This window comes from Trichoderma camerunense (assembly GCF_050948025.1).
Source record: "Trichoderma camerunense strain CBS 138272 chromosome Unknown V8C40scaffold_18, whole genome shotgun sequence".
Lineage (NCBI taxonomy): Eukaryota > Fungi > Ascomycota > Sordariomycetes > Hypocreales > Hypocreaceae > Trichoderma > Trichoderma camerunense.
This window is the reverse complement of record NW_028145352.1, coordinates 148,430-170,287: the sequence shown is the minus strand read 5'-3', so window position 1 is coordinate 170,287 and position 21,858 is coordinate 148,430. Positions and strand designations below refer to the sequence as shown.

Genomic DNA, 21,858 nt, shown 5'->3' with positions numbered 1-21,858 from the left:
CACTTGTGGGGAGACGGTCTCGCGAGCAGTTGGAGGGACTTAGACGGTACATGAACTAGTGGAGAGTTACGTGGGCATCTTGAGGCAAATGGGAGTACCGGTCAAGTAGCGCCTCTAGAGGAATGATTACGAACCGTCGGGCTGTTGAGCAACCCGAAGGAGCGGAACGAATCTTGTTTGCTGATGATCAGGTCCTAAAAGCCAAACTATCGACGCCCAGTCCAAAGCGAAGGCGAGCGAACGGGCTCAAGTGCCTTTTTGTTGTTTTGAGCCAACGGAGCCGGAGCCGGAGCAATCAATAGTTGGCCGTAGTAGAAGCTATCCGGCAGCAATCAGCACCAGCTGTAGATTGGCTACGTCCGCGGTGGCATCAATTCCCTTGGGCTTATCTTGTGGTATACCTCTCGATAGTACAGTAGCATCACCATGCCCCATCTCGTCGATGTTGTGCTGTACTCGTCCAGTAGATAGTCGCTGGGAACTGACTGGACTCGCGGCCTGCGTCGTCGGTTTGGTCGTCAGCCCTGCGAATCTCCGAGCCTGTGTGCTGGCCTTTCGGTTGGCGCACCCGGCCGGAGCTTGCTTCAGGATTTAACGAGAGCGAGCAGAAGCCAGCAGAGCGGCTGTGAGTGGACACTCGGCCAGGCAGGCGTCGTCATCCCTCAGGCAATGGACAAGCAAAACGCAGAGGCTGCAAAAGATCCATCCCGCACTTGAGCCAAAGAGGCCAAAGGCTGCGCCTAGTGGTTGCGCCTTAGTGGACGCTCACTGCATTAAATGCCCAGGGAAAAAAGGCTTACGCGTCCACTGCCCCGTTTGTGCGTGCACCCCCGCCGCACCCCTGCAAGGTCCTACACCTCTGCCAGACGCCAAGGGGCCTCCGCGCAGCCCCTAGAGCGCACCTTTTCCCAGTAATCCAGGTGCCTGCTCAGGTGTTTAGCGGTCCTGTAGTGCCAGTAGTGGCCACGGCCCCCCGTTTGGCTTCAGGCCCAGCCGCTAACAGTCCGTCAACCATAATATCGCCGCTCCCCCAAAACCGGTCGTCGTCACCTTTATCCTGCACTCAAACCTGTATTCATCAATACATCCTTAATTCTAAGGTTTTTATTATTCTGCGACTTTGTGAACCATCAAACACAAAGCCGTTCATTGCATCTGGATTATCGTGACGCATCAGACCGACTCGAATCAATCCACGACCTCGCCTTTCGCCGGCAGATCCGCCCATCATGACGGACAACAATAACGTCGACTTGGACGCGCTGCTCGATCTATCAGAGTACGATGCCATCCCCAGCTATGGCTCGCCGTCCATGTCTCCTTCGTCTTCATCAAAGCCAATCTTCGCCAGCCCCGTCAGCGCCGCCGTGACGACTCCCAGCATGATGACGACGCCTAGCCTGAGCGGCCCGAGTCACAACTATGACATGTACCGCCAACAGACTGGCTTCGTTCCCGGAGCCATCGCCAACACAATGGCCGTCAACGAGTCGAGCAACGCGGGCTATCAGGATTTCGGAAGCCTCGACTTCCTGACCAGCTTCACTCCCGAGAACGAAGTGTTCGACTTCAACACCTCGCCCTCGCAGACCACCATTGGACCGACCGAGGCCATGGATTTTGAGTCGCCCGCCGATTCCCAGCTCTTCTCGACCATCAACCCCAGCAGCATCGAGCAGGAGAACATCGTTTCGCCAGTCCCTACAAACCACTCAGGCAGCGTCGGCCGTCTGTGGCCTGGTGCGCACTCTCAGGCTGCCATGGCCAAGGCTCATGCCCAACAGAGGCAGCAGCAGCACATTATGCAGCAGCAACAGGCTCAGCGCCAGCCCGCTCAGTCAAAGCCTCGTGGCAAGCTGTCGCCTCACAACGACCCCATTGTCGAGCAGAAGATCACTCAGCTTCTCAACTCGATGCGGGCTAAGCCTGCTCCTCCGCCATCCGACAGCCCGACTCCTACTACCAACCTGAGCAGGTCTAAGAAGGATGAGGAGGAAATGGATGAGGACGAACGCCTTTTGGCCAGTGAGGAGGGCAAGAAGCTCAGCAGCAAAGAGCGGAGACAGCTGCGCAACAAGGTCTCCGCCCGCGCATTCCGATCAAGAAGAAAGGGTAAGAATTTACATGAATATCATCGCAAAGAATCTTCACTAACCAGTCACAGAGTACATCACCCAGCTCGAGTCTGAGGTCTCCGGTAAAGTCACCGAGAACAATGATCTGCGTGCTCAGAACCGCGCTCTTGTTGAGGAGAACAAGCGCCTGTCTGCTCTCACTCGCATGCTCCTCTCTTCTCCCTCATTCTCCAACTTCCTGGACCACCTCAGCTCAAACCCCTCCGTGGCTGCCCAGCCCCAGGTTAAGCCTGAGCCTCAGCAGTCGCCAGAGCAGCGATCCGTCAAGGACGTCAACCCCTACGGCGCTCAACCCTCTCAGCAGCAGATTGGCATGGCTATGATCCCTGAGCAGAGCATGGACTACTCCATGTTTAACCTCGACGGCTTCAACTTCCAGCCCCAGGTTTTCGTTGTGGAGACTTCTGAGGTGCCTTCTCCTATCGAGTCTAGCATCCTTTCTGGCAAGACTTCCAGCTTCGTCGAGCAGACTTTCCAGTCTGATGACGAGAAGGTTGAGGTGCCTGTCATCAAGCGACCTATCGAGCAGGCTCCCGTCGTCCAGACCGAGGCTGCACCAGTCGATGAGGAGTTTGAGGCAGACCCCGAATTCGCCCTCTTCCACGCCGAGCCTACATCGTCCCGCCCTGAGTCCCAAGCCCTTGACACTGACAACCTTACACACGTCGACATCTTTGGTGGCATTGAGCCCGAGAAGATGCTGTCCAGAATCGAGCTTGTCGATGCCACCGAAGAGGAAGTCAGTGCCGCATTTGCCATGGCCCGAGTACAAAGTATAAGTGCCAGCATAGAATCTCTAGTCTCAAGGCTAGAGATCTTGACCATGGACCTTTAAAGTTTAAAAAAGAAATACTTTTTGCACGAACCATTCTTAATTAGCGGCTTGTTTCTATCCACCTATTCCAGGGCTCATATGTACACAAACTTGGACCAGGCAACGGCGACGGCGACGGAGTTTTTTATCTTTTTGGGAATCAATTGGGACACACAATGGGACGGTCACAAATATCGACGGTAGCTTTACTCGCTTTTTTTCAATTTTCCTTTGTCACATTTTAGCTAGGGGCGACATAATCTGTCCTCGACTTCACTCACGAGCTGGCCGGATAAGGGTTGGCGGCCTTACTTTTTCATGTTTGGATTTGTATAGATAGACGAGAGGCAAAGTTTCGCTCGGCCAGAGGCGGAGTGGATATGAAATGCCAAAAAAATATTTCATGATGTACTTTGAATTCTTGCCCACTTGAGATGTGACTTTTATGCGTGTGTGAGAGGTTTTGTAATTGTATAATATGTGTAGAGCTAACATGACCTGTGAGAGTAAGTCATGTCCTACGATGATTCTGAATAGCAATTTAATCGCAGAGAAGACTGAGAGTCCTGACGAGAGCAAGAGTACAGAGGAGTTGCTATCTGTCTAGTGATGCGTAAAAGCTGTGGTCTTATTTGAGGATGGATAGTCATTTACATTTACAACATGTCACAACTCATTACACTTCATAACTAAACATCCTGGCAAAGAGGATATACCATGTATATGGCTGCAGAGGTTCATTCTCCGTGATGAATATAGCACCGAGACGGGAATTATCGAGTGTATTAGTTTGATGGTGTTTATACAAGGGCATGCACACTCCTAGCCCACGTCCATCACAATTTTCAACCCCCTTCGCCACATCCTAACAAATTCCCCCCTTCATAACGACCAGTCAAGTTCATCCCCTCCCCCCTATCGTATCGAAAACACCTCCTCCTTTGCCCCCTCCACATCCCAGCCCTCCCCATCCATCAACCCATGCACATAACACTCCCCGACGAGTCTCCATCCACCGTCACCGTCAGTCACCTCGCGCAGCAAAAAGGGCGTCTTCCCGCCGCGCAGCACGGCCACGACGTCGCCCTCCTGCAGCGCGTCAGGCCCGAGGACGAAGTAGCCGTTGCGGGTGACGGCGAAGCGGCGGTAGCGGGTGATGAGGGTGGCTTCGTGGCTCCATTTGAAGGGGTCGCCGGTGAGGGAGAGGGCGTGGATGGCGGGGGAGATGGGGGTGTGTGGGGAGGACGAGGAGGCGAGGGAGTTTGCTCTCTCGAAGAAGTTGGACATGACGTTCTTGTTGCTGCTGCTGCTGTTGTTGCTGCTTTCTGAGCGTTGGGAAGAGGGGAAAGAAGGAAACGTCTGCGAGGGTGATAAAGAGGAAGATGAAGACGCGGGCAGTGCGTAGCGGACGAGATAGGCTGCTCCACTGGCGAGCCATTCGTCCGGGGAGATGGATGAATATGGGCGCGAGCGGTCCATGCCGGTGCAAGCGTTGGTGAGGGTCTGGATGAGGGCGAAGAAGGCGGACTTGTGGTGATCGTGCGAGGTCGTAGGGATAGATGGGGACGGAGATGGAGATAAGGACGGGTCTTTGAGGAAGGGCGGGTATATGCGTGAGAGGGTAAAGGTTTGGTAGCCGCAGATTTGCTTCCAGAGGACTTCCATGGGGTGTGTGCGGGAGCTGGATTGTTCGCTTTGGCTGTTTCGTCGTTGGTGAGAGTTGCGGCCTCGGTAGTAATTGCTGTTGTTACTGCTGCCTCTGCCTCCCCTTGAGCTATTGCTGCTGGTGCTGGGAGAGCGAGTATCATTACTTCGATCCCGAGATTGAGGCTGAGGCTGAGGAGAGCGAGAGCCATGGTCATTGGCCTGACTGTTCTCCCTTGGACGAGGCTGCTTCCACCACTTCTTCTTCGGCCCGTGATCGTCCTGCCTCACCTGAAACGCCGTCCCGTAAATCGTCCACGAATGCCTCTCCACAACATCGACCCTAACACCACGAGCATGCAGGATCCGTTTATCTTCATCAATGGTGAGATCCGGCCTAGTATCCTTCGATGCCCGATGCGGCACCGCAGGAGACCCAAGGATATGCATCGGCAAGTCCCTCCAGTCAGGAACCCACGATGGCAAGTCCACTTCCTGCTCGTTCCCCGGCGCTCGTCTCTTTCCGTTGGGCCGGCTGTGATGCGTCGCAGCCAACATGACGAGATCGTTGGCTCCGCGAAGGCCTCTCACCGCAACGTCAAAGTACACTTCCTCAATGCTCTTGGAGTAGTCCACCACGAGACTCTGGAGCTCTTCGCTGCCCTTACCGAGGGAAAAGTGTCCCAGGAAGGCGTACACGTGGTCTCGAGGATCTTGTGCAAGGAGGTGCCTTGCGCGGTGAAGCTCGTACGCAAAGTTGCCTCTGTTGTGGAACTGGTCGTATTCCACGTCTGGTTCGACGAAGCGTTTGTGAAGGTAGCGGATGTTGGAAGTGCCTATGAAGAACCGCGTGCGTAGGTGGTGGTATCTCTCGTTGAGGATCCCGGCGACAAAGGAGAGCATGTCCCAGTCCATCTCAGTGTCTCCCCAGTATAGAGTCGCGGGTGCGGTGGTTCCGATCTCTTGAACAATCCATATTCGGTGGAACTTGAGGTTTAATGTCAGAAGGTGATCTCACTCCAGGTGATCAAAAGCGAGTTATCTCGTCAATAATCGAGACGCCTTGAGGCAACAGGGAGATCATATACTTACCCAGGGCAGCTTGGTCAGCTTTGACAGAGGTTTCCAACGCTCCGGGCTCTGCATCACCAAATTCTCCTCGTGATCAACTTTGAACTTCTCATGAGCCTTGTCATCTTTAAACACTCCATCCAGATAATGCACCATCCGCACCGCATCCGCCGCAACACCGTCTACATCCCGCCCCAGCCACACAAGTACCTTGCTGGCATTCTTATACACTGCATTCATGAGCTTCACCTGCTGGCTTCGCTCCGCTATGTCATCTTGGTTGATACAGATCTGGTCCGCCCACAGTCGGCGAGGCCGATCCGGCAATCGAACCCTCACCAACGCATCGCGAATGCTCTGCGTCAGAGGCAGGACGGCGCCATCGCATAAGAGCTCGAAGAGGCGATCACTAGTACCCCAGACGTACGAGATGGCTTCATAAGGGGGAAGCTGTGCAATGTCCGCCGGATCGAGGCTCCCGAATTCGAGGCTCCCAACTAAAGGGTCAGAACCTGACCCTGGCTGAAGAGTGAGGAACCGGACGCACTTGTTTTCTCCAAGGGGCTTATACACGTATCGCTTCCCTTCTGGGATGCTCAAGGACTGTTTGGGGCGATGGGACAGCGGCTGGTGCTGATCCATGAACGACTCTTTCGGTCTGAAGCCACGACGCTTGACGGGCTTCTTTCCGTGACTCAAGAAGAGAGACTCTAGGCGGAAGCCTGATGCGCGCAGACGCAAGCTGGACAGGGCTTTGAATATTTCACGACGATCACGGCCCAGGATGTGTCTGAGAGTTGGGTTTATGCTGTGCCAAGAATGCAATACAAATGGGACGAACCGACGACGACCCCCAGCATATCGATGAAGACGCATATTTTGAATTCCTAAGCTATGATGCGACAAGAGACCGTTGTTGGATCAGTAGTGTGGCGCTATGTATCAAGGTGGAGAGCAATTCTGTCCAACAGCAGCTACTGCTGCATGTCATGCCGCTTGACTCATCTCATCCCAGCGCGCTGATCCTGCCTGTGATGTCTGGCTTATACTTCAATTCTGCTTCTGACACTTTTGTTGACACGTCAAGCTGATAAATCATAGAGGACACACGGGGAGGAATGCCTGAAATGCTGTCATGTACGGCACACGTAGCCAAAGGTGAATTTAATAATAAGAGAAGAAGACGAATAAGACTCCACCATCACTTGACCCAATTGAAGGGTTTACCTTGGTAATTCTCCCATCGTCCAACAGCGTGTCCAAGTAAATACAGCACAAAGCAGGATATCATATACCAAATCTCTCAACTTTTCACCTTGAAGCACTAGACGCTCTCGCGGATCTTCACAGGTTGCGCTGCCATTATGCTCATGTCGTCCTCGTCATCAAAATGTCGTGGATCGAACGTGTCATTTCCCGGACTCGTCGTCGCTATGCCGGCCGATGCAGTCGGCGGTTGGCCTGACCCGTTTCTTAATTCCCAGCTGCCCATCCTCTCGTGCGCCATTCCACGCTTCGTGACTGCAACGTCAACATCACTCGCCTTCTTATCTGTTCCTTTGAAGCCACCAGGGGAGCCGCTCCGCAAGTTGGATTTTGCGCGTCGTCCAAGAGTACACACTCCGCAGAAATAAAGAGCGAGTGCAGCAAGGCCAGTCACAGCCAGCGTCACCATGGCACCAATAACACCGGCGACGGGGGCACTGACGGATGAATTCTTGGATGCAGAAGAAGAGTCGGAAGAAGATGTAGAAGATGAGGTGCACCAAGGCGCGTATAGTGCCCGGCAAGTGCTGCACCACTGTAAAGAGTCTTGAGAGACACGTTGAAGCTGGCCCAGGAGTTCCGTGAAAGGTATAACTAGACTATCAGAGCTATCTGAAGATAGTGGATAGGCTTTGAATGGTTCACCAACATCGGCATTAGCTCGATAAGTGAATCGAACCATGAATTCCTGAGCGTATGGTAAGGCGGCGCTGTCTCCCGAATCTTGGCCGATCAATTCAATGATCATGGCCGAACCGGGGTCTGGGAGGGTAGAGAATGGCCCAGAAAGCAGGTTATTTGTATTGTAGAGCCCCATGAGCGAAAAGAAGGCCAATATGGGCTCAAAGGAGCCAAACATTAGTGTAAGTTTGCTACCAGGGGCTCCCAAGGTGGCGGCACTGAGCGAACTTGCGATTTGCATAGCGAGAGTCTGACCAGCGATGGTGGTGATATTGTTGTAAGTCCAGTTTGGGATGGCACTCAGGCTGTCTCCGTTCTTGGCCCGCTCCAAGTCAAAGGCATTTTTCTTGAGTACGCCAATGGTGGTGTTGGCGAATCCCAAGCCAGTGTTGACGGTTTTATTGTGCGTATTCATATAGTTGACATATTCAAAGATGTTATACGCATTCCAATAGTTGACTGAACCGTTGGATATGGTGCCCTGGAGCGGAGGAGTGGCAAAGAGAGACCTATAGAGGCTCTGAGTCGACCTTGCACGGCCTATGGGATCACTTTGCTTCATCAGATTCACGTTGGTATCCCAGGCCCAACAGCCAACAGTCCCTTGGATACTTCATATACATGAGTAAGTCAGCATACGAGATGAAAAATGGTAGAATGCTTCACAAGGTGATTCACTTACGCAACTGATGCCGAGTCTGACAAGGAGAGAGTCTCGATGCTGGGATACTGATATCCTCCTAGAGGGTAATCAATCGGTCCCGTATTGGACAAGACATCTTGGGCCATCTCTTGACCACCGGCAAGGTTGTTGAACGAGTTTGTCGTCGGGGGATACAAGCCTTGCATGAAAGCCACAGCGCCCGCCGCAACCCAGTCGTCTGTCTGCGACATGATGGTGAGCTGGTCATTGTCGATGGCATCTTTGGCTATGCCTTGGATTGTGTAATTTCCCGTTGAATTTGAGAACGTGGTAGAATTCTCTGTACCCAGATAGCGATTGCGAAAGGCGCTCCCCTGCCTCCACATCTGCCGGGCCCCCATGGGCGTGAGGACGGTGTTGAAGCCCCCAAGAGTGGGAGTCTTTTCGCCATGGTTGATGTATGCAACAACACCCCAAATTTTTGCGTTTGGCTTGTCGCTGGACTGCGCTGAGATGCAGAGACTCAGAACTGCTATCGACAGAAAGATGGACAGGGCGTTTGGAAGAGACGCCATATTGTTCTTGCGTTGGTGTTTATTGCTCTTCTCGGCTAAGTGAAAGATTGCCTAGCAGCCAGCTCAAATAAAGCCCCCAGTCGAAGATAAGATCAAACGACTCAAGATGTTTTCAAAGCCAGAGACTGCGAGTACGCGATAAACGAAGGTGTTGACGAGAAGAAATCTCCTGTCAACCCAAGTCGCAGGTGGCTGAGGGACATGATGGGAGAAAAGAGCTTCGAGCTCCGACCCTAGGAGAGCTTGGAATTCAAGCCTTCATTCGTGCCCCCGAGCAGGTCAGCCACCCATCGCATGGTGTAGTAATTGCTCCAGGAAGCCCAGAAGGAATCGCTATCTAATCATAATCGAGCAGCTCGCCAAACCCGCATCGAGCTATTTCCGCCGTTGGTTAAAACAAGCATAGAGCTGGAGGGTCCACGCCGCGATCAGCGAATCCCAGAGCTTTCTGAGCGGCAGCGTCCGGCCAGCTTGGGCGGGTGGCTGGTCCCGTGCATCCTGACGTGCGCTGTGATTGTGCTGAGAAAGGTCTAGGATGGTGTTGATGGAGGTGCGGGGCTTTGTGACAAGTGCTCGATAGAGGCTCGGCTGGAGAGACAGTGACAGGCCAAGCTCCCAAGGCTTTTCTCTTGTTCTGGAGTTGTGGCCGGCAATAATTTGCGCGTATTGAGTTTGTCGCTGTCAAAGTTCTTCTCTTGGATGTTTGCGGCCAAGCTTCTGGAGTTTGTGGAGAAATAGGTTCAACTTTGACGCCCATGACGAAGTACGAAGGTGCGGCGTTGAGTGACGTCAAGGGGAAAGTCAATAGAAGACAAAGCGAAGCTATTCCCGTTTTCTTTTCTTTTTGAAGTTGAGTCAGAAAGTAACATTCAGCCTTTGAATGATGAAGAAAATTCCATTGTTGGAGATGAAATGTTTCAGAATCACATGCCATGTCGTTGGACGAGAGGAATACTTGATGTACCTGTTCTTTGTTCCTGGACAAGGTCAGGTCTAAGTGGTGATAAACACCATGGAGACCCGGACACCACAAGCTCTTAAATGATATCGAATAGCCAAGGTATGATGCATAAATTATATAAAACTTTCAGCTACGCCATTTAACAACTCTGACACCTGTCAAAGATGCATGCCAAAGTTGATCGACTTCATACTCTCGTATGCTGTCAATCTCGTCATTTCAGCCTCTGGTTTGAGTAAGGGTGTAGCCCCGCTTTGGCCATTTGCTCAAGGCCCACCATGCTTAGCCTTCATAACTAATAACAAGGATGCCTCCCACCAATCACCCAGCCATGGGAAGCGGATCACCGCTTCAATCGGTTCCATGGTCTAACGGTTATGACTGCGGATTCTGATTCCGCCAGCGAGGGTTCGACTCCCTCTGGAACCTTTTTTTGCTCTTTTGCTTGACATTTTCTTTGTCTTTCCTAAAGATGAACAAGACTGTCGATGCCTTCACAGTGGCAGCATTTCCTCTAAATCCCACATCGTTGAAAGGTGCTTTGATGAATGCTGCTGAACTTGCACCTCGCTTTGGCGCACAATAATAACACAAGACTCCGACTTTGTTAATCCCCCTTCTTGACAATTTTTTTTTTCTTTGACTTAGTCATTGCCTCACACAAACGTCTTATTGCATTCAAAGTCCACAGATGCCATGAGTTGGCTTTTGTTTCAAATAGTGGCGAGACGTTGATGAGGAATCGTCCATCCTTTGACAACTACATCTATGGAGTATTGAGGAGGCCCACGCCGCATTGCGGTACCGTACGCAAGGTATGCCATCTAAGACGGAAATCCGTCGACTTGCACCGGCGTAAGGAAAGGCCCTCCCCAGAATCTTGATCGATTAATATCGCCTCCACGATTTCAATCCGGAGTACGTGTATTCGGCCAGATTTGGATCTTATCAATCTCGAGCATTGTCCCTGATTTGGACAAGTGTGCTATGCATGTCGGCCTCAGGCATGAAATTTGCAGATTGCAAAGGGAAAGTGCGCTCCGGTACTATTTCCCGGCATTTCTCCCTTGGCTCGAATGTCGCACTTCCTCCTGGTACTCGTACTACCGTCTAATCTATTGAATTTGCTAGTCGCAATATACAAGGCAACTAATACGAATACATCCATACTCGCTCTGCATGCCCAAGATATCTTATCTCGCCTTTGTAGGATTCCTTGTATGTAACCAATATTCAACTACTAAACCAAGCAGCCGTATGCAGGCTGATGCAACGTGAATTGATCATCCCATTGCCTTGTACCTTTTGTTTGTGTGGAGCAGATTCGGAGGCCCACTTATTTAGCCATGTTTGGCTTTTCCCTTGCATTAGAAGCGGCGAAGCAACTGGATTCAGCTGATCAGAGGCGCCTTTTGGAGTGTCGGCCACGTGCCCTGAGCTCTAAAATCAAGGATGAGAAAGAGTGAGATCTGCCCGTCCGCTGAATTTTGAGATCCATGGACGGCAGTTCTAGGGCAGGGAATGTCCAGCAGAGAGATTTCAAGTCATACTGCCGCTACAGGGACTCCATAGAGGCGTCAGAATCAGCAAAAGATTGGCTGGCTGACTTGGAAGCACAAGCCTGATCCATTTGAATTCGCCTCAAGGTCCCCTTACCCCTGCCCAGTGCATGCATAGCGCTGCACCCGCTCCGTCCAGTGCTGGGAATGGCCTGACGCTCAGGTGTTATGAGCCCACTAACGCTGACGGTACAGTACAGGCACTGCACCCACTACAGCAGGTCTTAGCGATCAGTGCAGCCGCTCCAGTCTCTTTTCCCGGCAGCCGCACCCCCGTCGCCGTAAATTTCTCCGCATCATCACCAACCTACAGGCTTGAGTTCAGTGGACACACTCCCTGTCCCACGCACCACAGCGCAAGCACCGCATCTCGCACACCCACACCGAGCATCTCGACTTTGTACGTCGCGCGCCTTGCGAAACCAACCAACTGCAAAAAATACGGCAAAAATTCATAGCACAAGATCCTCCTGCCCTGCCTGGTCGCATCGCGTCTGCGCTCGCCATCAGCCGCTCGATGGCCTAGCCGAGCTGAAACCACCCGCCATGTCAGACGACGCCTGCGTCCCAGAGCCGTCCGAGGCGCTGAAGGAGCAGGTCAACGACCAGATCGAGTGCGCCAAGCAGCCCGCCTTCTTGCACTCTCCGCCCGATAGCAACGATGCCGGCAAGTCGGAGTCGAGCGACTCGGAGCTGAGCGACCTCGAGGACGAGCCGCCGTTGGAGGATGCGCCGATGCTCCCCCCGGATCTCGGCGCTGAGGACCTGGACGACATTGGCGACATCCAGCCAGACCATTGGTCCTCTGGCAATGTGCCCGTCTTCAAGCCGACCATGGATCAGTTCAAGGATTTCAAGCGTTTCGTATGTTGACAGCCATTCGGATCCCAATTGTCTTTGTCTGCCTGTGTTTGGCTCTGTGCCCTTTGTTCGCTAACTGTTGAGCCTTGCTTTTCAATAGATGACAAAAGTCGACAGCTATGGAATGAAGTCGGGCATTATCAAGGTGATCCCGCCAGATGAGTGGAGGGATGCGCAGCCCCCCCTTGACGATCTCGTAAAGCAAGTCCGAGTCCGCGAACCAATCAAGCAGGACATCATGGGGTCCAACGGCACATACCGCCAAGTTAACATCCTCCATGGACGATCATACAACATACCGCAATGGAGGCAGCTGTGCGAACAGAGCGAACACCAGCCTCCCGCCAGGCGTGGAGAGCGACGGGCAAATGCAGACAAGCCTAGGCCCACGCGAGCTCGCCCTGCTGCTGCCAAGGGCGCGAACACTACTACTACTGATGCCACCACTAGCAGCAGCTCTCAGAGGACTCGGGGGAGAGGACGACCACCCAAGAAGGGAAAGCAAAAGAAGAGCGAAGAGAGTCGCCCCATGACTCCCGTCTCGCCAAAAGTCGAGGCTGAAGGCGAAGGCGAAGGCGCAGAAGACGAGGTCATGGACTCTATCGAAAAGGAGTTAGGCACCGAGGTGGACTATGAGGACGAAGATGATCAACCTACCGTTCGCAGAATGGGTGGCGTTAGGCCTGCCAAACCAAAGATTCAATCAACCTCGGCGCGCCGGAAATTCAGTCGTCGAGAAGCCTCTGCAGTCATCGATGAGGCCGCCTTCAAGGATTTCGACTATCGGATGGACATCTCCGACTACACACCTGAGCGCTGCGAAGAACTAGAGAGAGTATATTGGAAAACCCTGACATATGCTCAGCCATTATATGGTGCTGATCTGATGGGCACGCTCTTTGACGAAAGGACCGAGAATTGGAATCTGAACAAGTTGCCTAACCTCCTGGACGTTCTCGGTACAAAAGTCCCCGGCGTCAATACGGCATATCTCTATCTTGGCATGTGGAAAGCAACGTTTGCGTGGCATCTCGAGGATGTCGATCTTTACAGCATCAACTATCTTCACTTTGGCGCTCCCAAACAGTGGTACAGCATTTCTCAGGCCGATGCTCGACGATTTGAGACTGCCATGAAGAGTATTTGGCCTGCTGATGCCAAAGCCTGCGATCAGTTCCTCAGACACAAGGCCTTCCTCATCTCGCCCCAACACTTGAAGCAGCATTATGGTATCAAAGTCAATAAAGTCGTCTCGTATCCCGGTGAATTTGTCGTCACATACCCCTATGGATATCACTCCGGCTATAATTTGGGATACAACTGCGCCGAGGCAGTCAACTTTGCTCTCGATTCCTGGCTTGAGATGGGCAAGATTGCCAAGAAGTGCGAATGTGCTCAGGCCCAAGACAGCGTATGGGTCAACGTCTATGAGATTGAACGTAAACTGCGCGGCGAGGAGACTGAGTACGAAGAGACAGAGGAGGAGGACGATGAGGACGAAGACGACGACGATGACGAGCTCTTGGGGCTTCCCACTCCTCCTGGTGGCCATGGGGTGAAATTCAAGGACGCAAGCCGCAAGAGAAAGCGCGGTCGGGCTGACAAAGGTGCTAAGGTCAAGGTCAAGAAGATCCGACTACGACTCAAAGTCAAGGCTGAGCCACCCTGTTGCCTGTGCCCCAACGATGTCCCGAACCTTGAGTTTCTACCAACCGATGATGGTAGAAAGGCCCATCGTCTCTGCGCCCTCTACATTCCAGAGACATACATCGACACGGTGGATGGCAAAGAGGTTGTCTCCAACGTCACTGCAGTGCACAAAGATCGTCTGGATCTCAAATGCCTGTTTTGTCGGTCGAAGCGTGGGGCGTGCTTCCAGTGTTCCCAAAAGAAATGCGCAAGGGCATATCACGCAACATGTGCTGCAGCTGCCGGCGTGTTTACGGAGGAGCAAGAAGTGCCCGTCTTTGGTGAAGATGGGACAGAATATAAAGAACAGGCCTTTGAGTTTAGCTGCCGCTTCCACCGCACCAAGCGTGATAAGAAGCTGGATGGCGATGCCCTGGAAGAGGACTCTCGCATTCTCAAGACCGCTGAAGCCCTCCAAAAGGGAGACATCTGCCAGATGCAGTATCACAAAGGTGAAATCTTTGCCGGAATGGTGGTGGAAAATCGGCCAGACGAGCGAATGCTACTCGTTGACCTTCTTCCTAACGGCGACCGACTGGAGGTTGAGTGGAAATGGCTGCTACTTCCGGATCCATCCGACTACCACCTACCCAAGGCGTCCGCAAATGCCATCCCGCTGCCATCTTCACAAAAGGCAAAGGATAAGCTGAATGCCAAGCGCCATCAAGGGGATGACAAGCCTCGAAAGGGTGATCCGTTTATCGAGGGAGACTATACTTGGGCAGAATTCCACACCAGCGAGGTCACCACTCAGCAGGCCAAGGTCGATTTCAGCAAGCAAGACCAGGTCTGGTATTATCTCGGAAAGACTTCGACCGAGGCGAGGGCTCAGTATACCGAAGATCCGTCAAACCCACGGCACAACCCCAAGGGCAATTTCCTGGATACACTTCCGAAACCCCCCAAGCCTGTACCCGCGCGACCTGTATATCAGCAGAGAGCCTATGGAGTTCCTGGTCAGTTCGCTCATACGGGTGTTTTTGCGGGCCACATGATGACGCCCACGAACGCTACGGGCTCAGAAAGGCCATACGTCTATCAACCAAGAACCCCCATCGGCTACACCCACCAACCTCCCGGGACCTATTCATTCCAAGGGACGAACGCTCCTCCTCATCCCCAGACTCATCCTCATCATCCTCCCGCTCACAATCAGTATCAAACAACTCACCGTCAGTATCAACCGTTTCACCAGTATCAACCATATCCAGCACAACGGTTTGACCACATGGCTGGGGCAAACGCAGTCCATCGAGCTCAAGCATTCCCGCCACCCCTACCACCGCAGCCGCAGCCGCAGCAGCAGCAGCAGCAGCAGCCACAATCTTCTTTCCCAGCGTCATTGACGGCAAGGGCTTCGGCAACTCCCGCAAATCATAGGGCTGCTCCAACTACCCATGGCCAGCAGCAATATGGCAAGCCCACTTGGCAAGTTCATTCATCGGTCTATCAAAAGTACCCCTTTTTCCAAGTCAATCACAATAGGCAAGTCTCTTGACCGTTCAGCTGCATATAGTGACTTGTTACTAACCAAAGCTGTACAGGGAACCATCCAAATACCGAACCCCTTATTCGCCCTGGGGTGGATTCACCAACGGATACGAAGGCGATTTGAGAGCACACTTGCTAGCAAATCAAAACGATCTTCTCCGACGGGCATCCTTGACTGCAATGTCTCCAGTGAGCACTCCAGGACCATACCACGCCTCGCCTTCTGTGCCTGCACCACACAACGGCCCAGCTGTTCCCGTAGCACAGCAGACAGCGACGTCGGCGCAGCATGCTGCTTCCACGCTCCCTGCACCGATATTAGGAACTGCAAGCCACCAATACCATCCGGCGATCAAAGCGCAGTATAGGAATCTGATCCAGCCGCCCAGCAAGCCCAAGCCAACCCCGGTCTCCAAGTCGTACAAGGTTGGCTTACCCGCCGCTATCAGTCTGTCACTGAAATCGACTAAATCCGCAATGCAGGTTCCGTCCAAACAATCTCCAGTGCCTTTGCCAGCAAACTTCTTGGCTGCCATGACTCCCTCTGCCGGTACTCCTGCGCCCTCCTGCGCTAAGCATTCACCTCTTCAGCCGGGAAGTCCCCAGGCCGCCTCTCCCAGCACAAAAGCAGCTGTGGCATCCTCCCCATCACCTCCGCAAGAGTCAACAAGCCCTGGAAGTTCAACACCAAAAGCAGTGCAACCGCCTCAGAGAATATCCACAACTCCAGTACCGCTCCCCAAATTTTCAATGTCATTCCAAGGAAGTACAGGGGCCCCTTTGTCATCATCTGCAATAACCAAACCACCGATCTTACCGCAGGCTTCACAACCAGCTCCTTCGAGAGAATATGACGAAAGTTCTTTCGCGCTTAAAGCGCCATCAGAAATTCCTCGAGAGACTGTGGCGCCAATTAACGAGTCTCCAAATGGCACTTCTAATAATGTAATTCCAGACAAGCCAATGTCTGCAGCTTCAGTACTGTCAACCACGATCACGACTAATATGCAGACTGGGGATGGCCAAGCCCCACAGTCCAGCCCTACCAAAACCGCAATGCATCATCAGCCCGAAGGATTCCCAGACGTTCCAGGCTGCGAATCTATGGAGTTTGTCGAGAGGATGATGGAAAATTTGAGAAAAGCATCCCAGCGACGGCCTTCAAACTGAACAGAGACCGGACATTAAAAGGACTGCATCCTAGTTTCACTTCTACTTCGCCTCGCGGCAGATTCATGGTGGTACTTCTCGTACGCCTGTACAAATTCTTCATATTTTCTTCTTCTTCTTTTTGCTTTTCGGGGGAGACGGTTTGGTCAGACAAATCATGATTTATTAAAGTTACGTAAACTACGTTATAACGGCACAGTCGATGAAAAAAACCAGGGATCTTATTTGGACTTTTGTGTCCTTGCTTTTTGGCGTGTTGAAATTGCCGTCTGGCGTTGGAACGGGAGTATTTGGCGATTGGTTTGAGGCTCAAGTCTAGAAGAAAGTAGCATTGCTACGATGGAAGCGGAGGAGGATTCGACGATTGCTGCAGCTGCTTTTTTTTTCTATCGGGAGAGAGTTACGGCGACGTAATTGTATTATTATATTACATACCGCAGGTAGTCACACGACAATTGGGATTTTTCTTTTCATAGTTCTTGATTTGGTTTGGTGATATCTTGTGTTCTCTTTGAAATCGTTATCTGGGGGAAAAAACATGTTGCTGTTGGCGTCGAAGATACTCGCCTCCTTTGCCATAAACTATATGCACAGACTTGGTTTGGTGATGTCTCGTATTGTGTTTACAATCGTTATCTAAAGAAAAAAAAAACATGTTACTGTTGGCGTTGAAGATACTCGCCTCCTTTACCATGAACTATATGTACAGAGTTTGCGTGTTTCCTGGTCAACATTTGAATAAATTATATATAAACAACAGCCATAGAAAGTATCTGGGGGTAAACATGCTCAAACGCAATATTCGCCCGGTATTTAGCAGCTGTTGAACCCAGTACAAGCAGTAGGGCACTCACAGACTCTAGGTTGTAGGTAGAACTACTCTTGTGGGAGTACGTGAATTGCATGTCCCTCCGTTGTCTGGCCAAAGGAGGCTTTACACTTTCACGCTGGGTTTCTATTTAAACTGAACTGTCTGCTGGTCTTCTGTTTGTTTTCTTTTCTTTTCTTCACACATCTCTCCATCACAATCTGTCACGTTCTTGGATAATATTCTTCAGCTCTCGGCATTTGTCTGAACACCATTTTGACATTGTTGACATTTGTGTTCACATTTGCTCTCACATCTACGTGACTACTACTTCTACAAACACTACCTCAAATTTCATCACACCCTGAACACCTTCTCTTTGTTGCACCAACACCCGCAGGACAAAATGTCCACCCCCACCAACTCCAGCAAAACTATTTCCATCGAGTCCAATGGCACTATGGGCACCTACTCCGGCGATACTGCCGCTGCCGAGGGACTTTGGCACTCGCAGCCCTCACTGACGGATTCAGGGTCTTCTCACAGAACTTGGAATGAGAAAGATGAAGCGCATTCGAATGCCAATAAGGGCATATACACCTGTGACAAATATCTCCGCGGCAGTGTCTTGGGTCAGGGAGCTTGGTCTGTCGTCACCAAGGTCAAGAGGGTTGCGGACGGCAAGCTTTTTGCTGGCAAGGCGTCTTGCGATGAGCAGCTGAATCAGGAGATTGAGATACTTCTCAAGTTTAATCATGTGAGTAGTTCACTTTCCCGTTGAGAACGTTTTGTTTGTTTCAGAAGCTGTTCTTTTTTGAACGAACCAAGCTGACATGTTCATCGCTCAGAATAACATCTTGAAATTTGTTGAACTCCACCAGCAAGGTGAAGCTGCAGGGGCTAAGATCCTCATCACCGAGCTTTGTGCAGAGGGAGACCTGGGTGAGCATATCTATCACGTTCCTGGCGGCATGGGCAAGAGGGACATCCTCCTTGTTATGAGCCAAATAGGGGATGCGCTTGCCTTTATCCATGAACAGAACTACTACCACTCGGATGTCAAGCCACGAAACATCCTCATCCGCAGATTGAACCCCATCGAAGTTGTTCTGGCGGACTGCGCAGACTGTCAAGCCTGCGGCACCGAGATCTATGGCGACAAGGACAGGCGCATACAGACTGGAACATACAAATTTTGGTCTCCGGAGATGGCGAAGCACATCCGCCACGATGGCAAGGAAGACGATATTTGGGCTCTCGGAATCACCTTGCTTACCATGATGGCGCAAGCGCCGGAGATGCGAGTCACACATAAGAAGAAGATATACGACGACGTGTACAAACATACCGGACGTTGTGGCAAACAAGCACGAGACCTCCTGGCACTTAATCCAGACGACGGACTTGTGAAACTTGTCGGAAAGATGCTGGTTCGCGCGTCTGATAGACATATTACGGCGGCAGAGTGCAGTCAGGAGGCCAAGAAGCTTTTGGAACAATTGGATAAAGATGGAGATGGGTCTAAGGGCAAGGGCACGGAGGGACTGGGAATTCAGTCGCCTGAGGGGTTCAAGCCTATTTCTTTTTGGTGAAGGGCACTCGATTTTGATGGATAATGACTTTATGATGGAATACCTTGGGGAGAATTTGGTCGCTGGTTGATTTGTTTGTTGTTTGAGATGAGAGCTATTGTGCTGTATCGTCACAGCGTTATACTTGGAAGTTTTGTTTTGTTTGATATCAAATGAATAGGGTGCAATCCCATATTCATATAGCTAGACTAGGAAATAGAGCGGAATAGATAAAAAAAAATTATACCCGAGATAGCTTCGTTTCATGTGCTAAACTCCAAACTGGACCAGCACTGATCAATGAAGTCCACGAGCGTTGACGCCATCGCCTAAACCCCCGCAATCCCTTAGTCATCCACTCGGGCTGTTTTCAGCAATTGTTTAAGCCGATGTCGCAACCACGTTTCACTGTCACAAAAGAGATCCTTTGAGGAATCCCGCGATCTGCAAGGGCGTGAGAGTGCATATCGATTACTCTTTCATACCCGAGCCGTGCCTCTTTTTTTGCGTGTTTCCACGGCCCAATTGCCGCGTCTTTTGTTGCTTATCGTGGTTATAGCCGGCACATCGAGAGAGGGGGGAACCAATCCGTGACCCTCCCTACATTATCCTCTCTATTTTTTTTTTCGCACGCCTAATCGATTGCATCACCGGCTACTTTAACCCATTTGAGAAAGGAAGAGAGGGAAAAAGCGGGTGTTGAGTTTTCCATTCTTCAATGTCTTTTTCTGCTCTGCGAGCGTCTTCTCTTGGTACCGTCCGCAGTCGAGTCGTGTTCGCAGCTAGCAAAGGACCCGTGGCGCATAGCGCAGCTCTCATAAGATCATATTCAGCCATGAGCGGCAGCTTCAAAGTAAAACCTGCGGCCAGAGTGTCGGGGCAGAAGCAGGATGTGTGGTAAGTGAACTTGACTGTACGAGGGGGTGGCGAGCTTCAAGTGCATATGGGCTGTAAGATGAGCGAAAAAAAACAAAGGAAAAAGGACAAAGAAATGCTGAGATGAGAAACGGATAGGACCATTGTCAATGAGGCGGCAGCTGCCTCGCCCAAGCAGCCCATTGTGAACATGGGCCAGGGCTTCTTCGGCTACAACCCGCCGAAATTCATTCTCGATGCTGCCAAGGAGGCGCTGGACCGCGTCGATTGCAACCAGTACTCGCCTACCAAGGGTAGGCCGAGGTTAAAGAAGGCTATTGCCGATGCCTACTCGCCCTTTTGGGGGAGGAAGATCAACCCCGAGACTGAGGTGACGATTACGACGGGAGCTAATGAGGGTGAGTTTGGTCGTGTTGTGTGTTTGCTGTTGAGTGTTTGCTGTTGAGTGAGCTGGGGCAGTCTAATTCCTAACAATTCTGGGTTATTGCAGGTATGCTCAGTGCCTTCATGGCTTTCATTGAGCCGGGTGACGAGGTCATTATCTTTGAGCCCTTCTTCGACCAGTACGTATCATACGTTTCACCATGACAGTGTTTGCTTGCCATGAGTTATTCACACGGAAATGTAGGTACATTAGCAACATCGAGATGCCTGGCGGCAAGATTGTCTATGTACCCATGCACCCTCCGGCCACCGGAGCCACCAAGACCTCTTCAGCAGCCGACTGGACTATCGACTTTGACGAGCTAGAGAGAGCCATTACTCCCAAGACAAAGATGATTGTCCTCAACACCCCTCGTACGTCTATCCCTTCTAAATGCATAGACAAGAGAGCCTGAGCACTAATGATGCTTCAGATAACCCCGTTGGCAAGGTCTTTTCCAAAGATGAACTGCAAAAGATTGGTGACTTGTGTGTCAAGAACAACATCATAATCCTCTCCGATGAGGTGTATGACCGCCTGTTCTACGTGCCTTTCACCAGAATCTCGACCCTGTCTCCTGAGATCGAGCAGCTGACAATTACGGTTGGCTCTGCTGGCAAGAACTTTTACGCCACAGGTTGGCGTGTTGGTACGATGCTCATGTCCTGAATGTTGACGAATATTCCTGTATGCTGACTCTATTTTTCTAGGCTGGCTCATGGGCCCGGAGCATCTCATCAAATATGTCTCTGCGGCACACACACGCATCTGCTACTCGTCTGTCTCGCCTCTACAGGAAGCCTGCGCCGTTGGATTCGAAAAGGCCGAGGCCGAAGGTTTCTGGGACGATGCCATCCGCGACATGAAGGGCAAGATGGATCGCTTCAACGAGGTCTGGGACGAACTTGGTCTCCCTTACTCGGAGCCAGAAGGCGGCTACTTTGTCCTCGTCAACATGGACAAGGTTCAACTGCCGGAAGACTACCCCTTCCCTCCCCACGTGGCAAGCCGGCCGCGAGACTTTAAGCTGTCATGGTTCTTGATCCAGGAGGTTGGTGTTGCTGCTATCCCGCCGACTGAGTTTTACACGGATGAGAATGCGCACATGGCGGAAGATTACCTCCGATTTGCGGTCTGCAAGGAGGATTCGATTTTGGAGGAGGCGAAGAACAGGTTGAGGGGGCTGAAGAAGTATATGAAATAAACTGGGCTTTCAAGGATGCAGAGGAGGGATTTCAACGTCACTCGAGGCTGAGGTAATGTAAGATGAGAAAGCTTTTGCGGGGTACTCCCGGGATGCTGGATAAAATAGATTTTCCATTCCACATAGGAACATCAATGAACGATATTACAAGTATGTACAGAGTACGAGAACTTGCTTAGTTGGAGTTCCTCCTCATCTTAGACTGCTCTTCTTTGTCCTTGATTACCTACAAACGCCACGCCATAAGCGCAGCTTATAAATAGCCAAACTCTATGCTGATAACAAATTATCCCGACGTCCATATTATGTGTCGCGCGTCGACAAATAGTCATACCGATTAGTCGAGATTACGCAGCCTCGGAATCTCATCTTCTATCGTGGAGCTTGCCGATAGGTGGAGTAGCATCTCAGCAGC

The 21,858-nt window shown here is 51.6% G+C and overlaps 6 protein-coding genes and 1 non-coding gene across 7 annotated transcripts; 5 read left to right on the top strand and 2 right to left on the bottom strand.

Moving 5' to 3' along the window:
• Window positions 1–927: 927 nt before the first annotated feature.
• On the top strand, window positions 928–3,360 carry V8C40DRAFT_253682 (bZIP transcription factor). The gene is made up of 2 exons (XM_083217669.1): window positions 928–2,112; window positions 2,165–3,360. The coding sequence occupies exons 1-2, from the start codon at window positions 1,230–1,232 to the stop codon at window positions 2,968–2,970; spliced, it is 1,689 nt and encodes a 562-aa protein (XP_083069429.1). The 5' UTR covers window positions 928–1,229; the 3' UTR covers window positions 2,971–3,360.
• A 504-nt stretch (window positions 3,361–3,864) lies between these two features.
• V8C40DRAFT_269217 (heterokaryon incompatibility protein-domain-containing protein) lies at window positions 3,865–6,540 on the bottom strand (the record flags this gene model as incomplete). The annotated part of the gene is made up of 2 exons (XM_083220061.1): window positions 3,865–5,580; window positions 5,686–6,540. 2 exons carry the CDS (start codon window positions 6,538–6,540, stop codon window positions 3,865–3,867), a joined length of 2,571 nt encoding a protein of 856 aa, XP_083069428.1.
• A 331-nt stretch (window positions 6,541–6,871) lies between these two features.
• Window positions 6,872–9,024, bottom strand: V8C40DRAFT_78275 (histidine phosphatase superfamily). The gene is made up of 2 exons (XM_083223419.1): window positions 8,294–9,024; window positions 6,872–8,222 (listed from the first exon to the last, which is right to left on the bottom strand). The coding sequence occupies exons 1-2, from the start codon at window positions 8,827–8,829 to the stop codon at window positions 6,989–6,991; spliced, it is 1,770 nt and encodes a 589-aa protein (XP_083069427.1). The 5' UTR covers window positions 8,830–9,024; the 3' UTR covers window positions 6,872–6,988.
• A 1,123-nt stretch (window positions 9,025–10,147) lies between these two features.
• Window positions 10,148–10,219, top strand: V8C40DRAFT_t179. Its single transcript has one exon. It is a non-coding gene; the product is annotated as a tRNA-Gln (tRNA).
• Window positions 10,220–11,658: 1,439 nt separating this feature from the next.
• V8C40DRAFT_253674 (JmjC and ePHD domain-containing protein) lies at window positions 11,659–17,148 on the top strand. The gene is made up of 3 exons (XM_083217668.1): window positions 11,659–12,213; window positions 12,311–15,384; window positions 15,444–17,148. The coding sequence occupies exons 1-3, from the start codon at window positions 11,896–11,898 to the stop codon at window positions 16,558–16,560; spliced, it is 4,509 nt and encodes a 1,502-aa protein (XP_083069426.1). The 5' UTR covers window positions 11,659–11,895; the 3' UTR covers window positions 16,561–17,148.
• A 626-nt stretch (window positions 17,149–17,774) lies between these two features.
• On the top strand, window positions 17,775–18,960 carry V8C40DRAFT_269214 (kinase-like domain-containing protein; the record flags this gene model as incomplete). The annotated part of the gene is made up of 2 exons (XM_083220060.1): window positions 17,775–18,125; window positions 18,217–18,960. 2 exons carry the CDS (start codon window positions 17,775–17,777, stop codon window positions 18,958–18,960), a joined length of 1,095 nt encoding a protein of 364 aa, XP_083069425.1.
• Window positions 18,961–19,774: 814 nt separating this feature from the next.
• V8C40DRAFT_269213 (kynurenine--oxoglutarate transaminase) lies at window positions 19,775–21,443 on the top strand (the record flags this gene model as incomplete). The annotated part of the gene is made up of 6 exons (XM_083220059.1): window positions 19,775–19,836; window positions 19,954–20,213; window positions 20,306–20,378; window positions 20,444–20,613; window positions 20,673–20,888; window positions 20,950–21,443. The coding sequence occupies 6 exons, from the start codon at window positions 19,775–19,777 to the stop codon at window positions 21,441–21,443; spliced, it is 1,275 nt and encodes a 424-aa protein (XP_083069424.1).
• Window positions 21,444–21,858: the final 415 nt, after the last annotated feature.

What these genes read in the sequence shown, in the direction of transcription:
- V8C40DRAFT_253682 (XM_083217669.1), top strand. Translation starts at nt 1,230, where the DNA reads ATGACGGACAACAATAACGTCGACTTGGACGCGCTGCTCGATCTATCA. An exon ending in ATTCCGATCAAGAAGAAAGG is followed by an intron (nt 2,113 to 2,164) that starts GTAAGAATTTAC and finishes AACCAGTCACAG; the next exon opens with AGTACATCACCCAGCTCGAG.
- V8C40DRAFT_78275 (XM_083223419.1), bottom strand. Translation starts at nt 8,829, where the DNA reads ATGGCGTCTCTTCCAAACGCCCTGTCCATCTTTCTGTCGATAGCAGTT. An exon ending in TCAGACTCGGCATCAGTTGC is followed by an intron (nt 8,223 to 8,293) that starts GTAAGTGAATCA and finishes ATGTATATGAAG; the next exon opens with TATCCAAGGGACTGTTGGCT.
- V8C40DRAFT_253674 (XM_083217668.1), top strand. Translation starts at nt 11,896, where the DNA reads ATGTCAGACGACGCCTGCGTCCCAGAGCCGTCCGAGGCGCTGAAGGAG. An exon ending in TCAAGGATTTCAAGCGTTTC is followed by an intron (nt 12,214 to 12,310) that starts GTATGTTGACAG and finishes GCTTTTCAATAG; the next exon opens with ATGACAAAAGTCGACAGCTA. An exon ending in TTCCAAGTCAATCACAATAG is followed by an intron (nt 15,385 to 15,443) that starts GCAAGTCTCTTG and finishes AAAGCTGTACAG; the next exon opens with GGAACCATCCAAATACCGAA.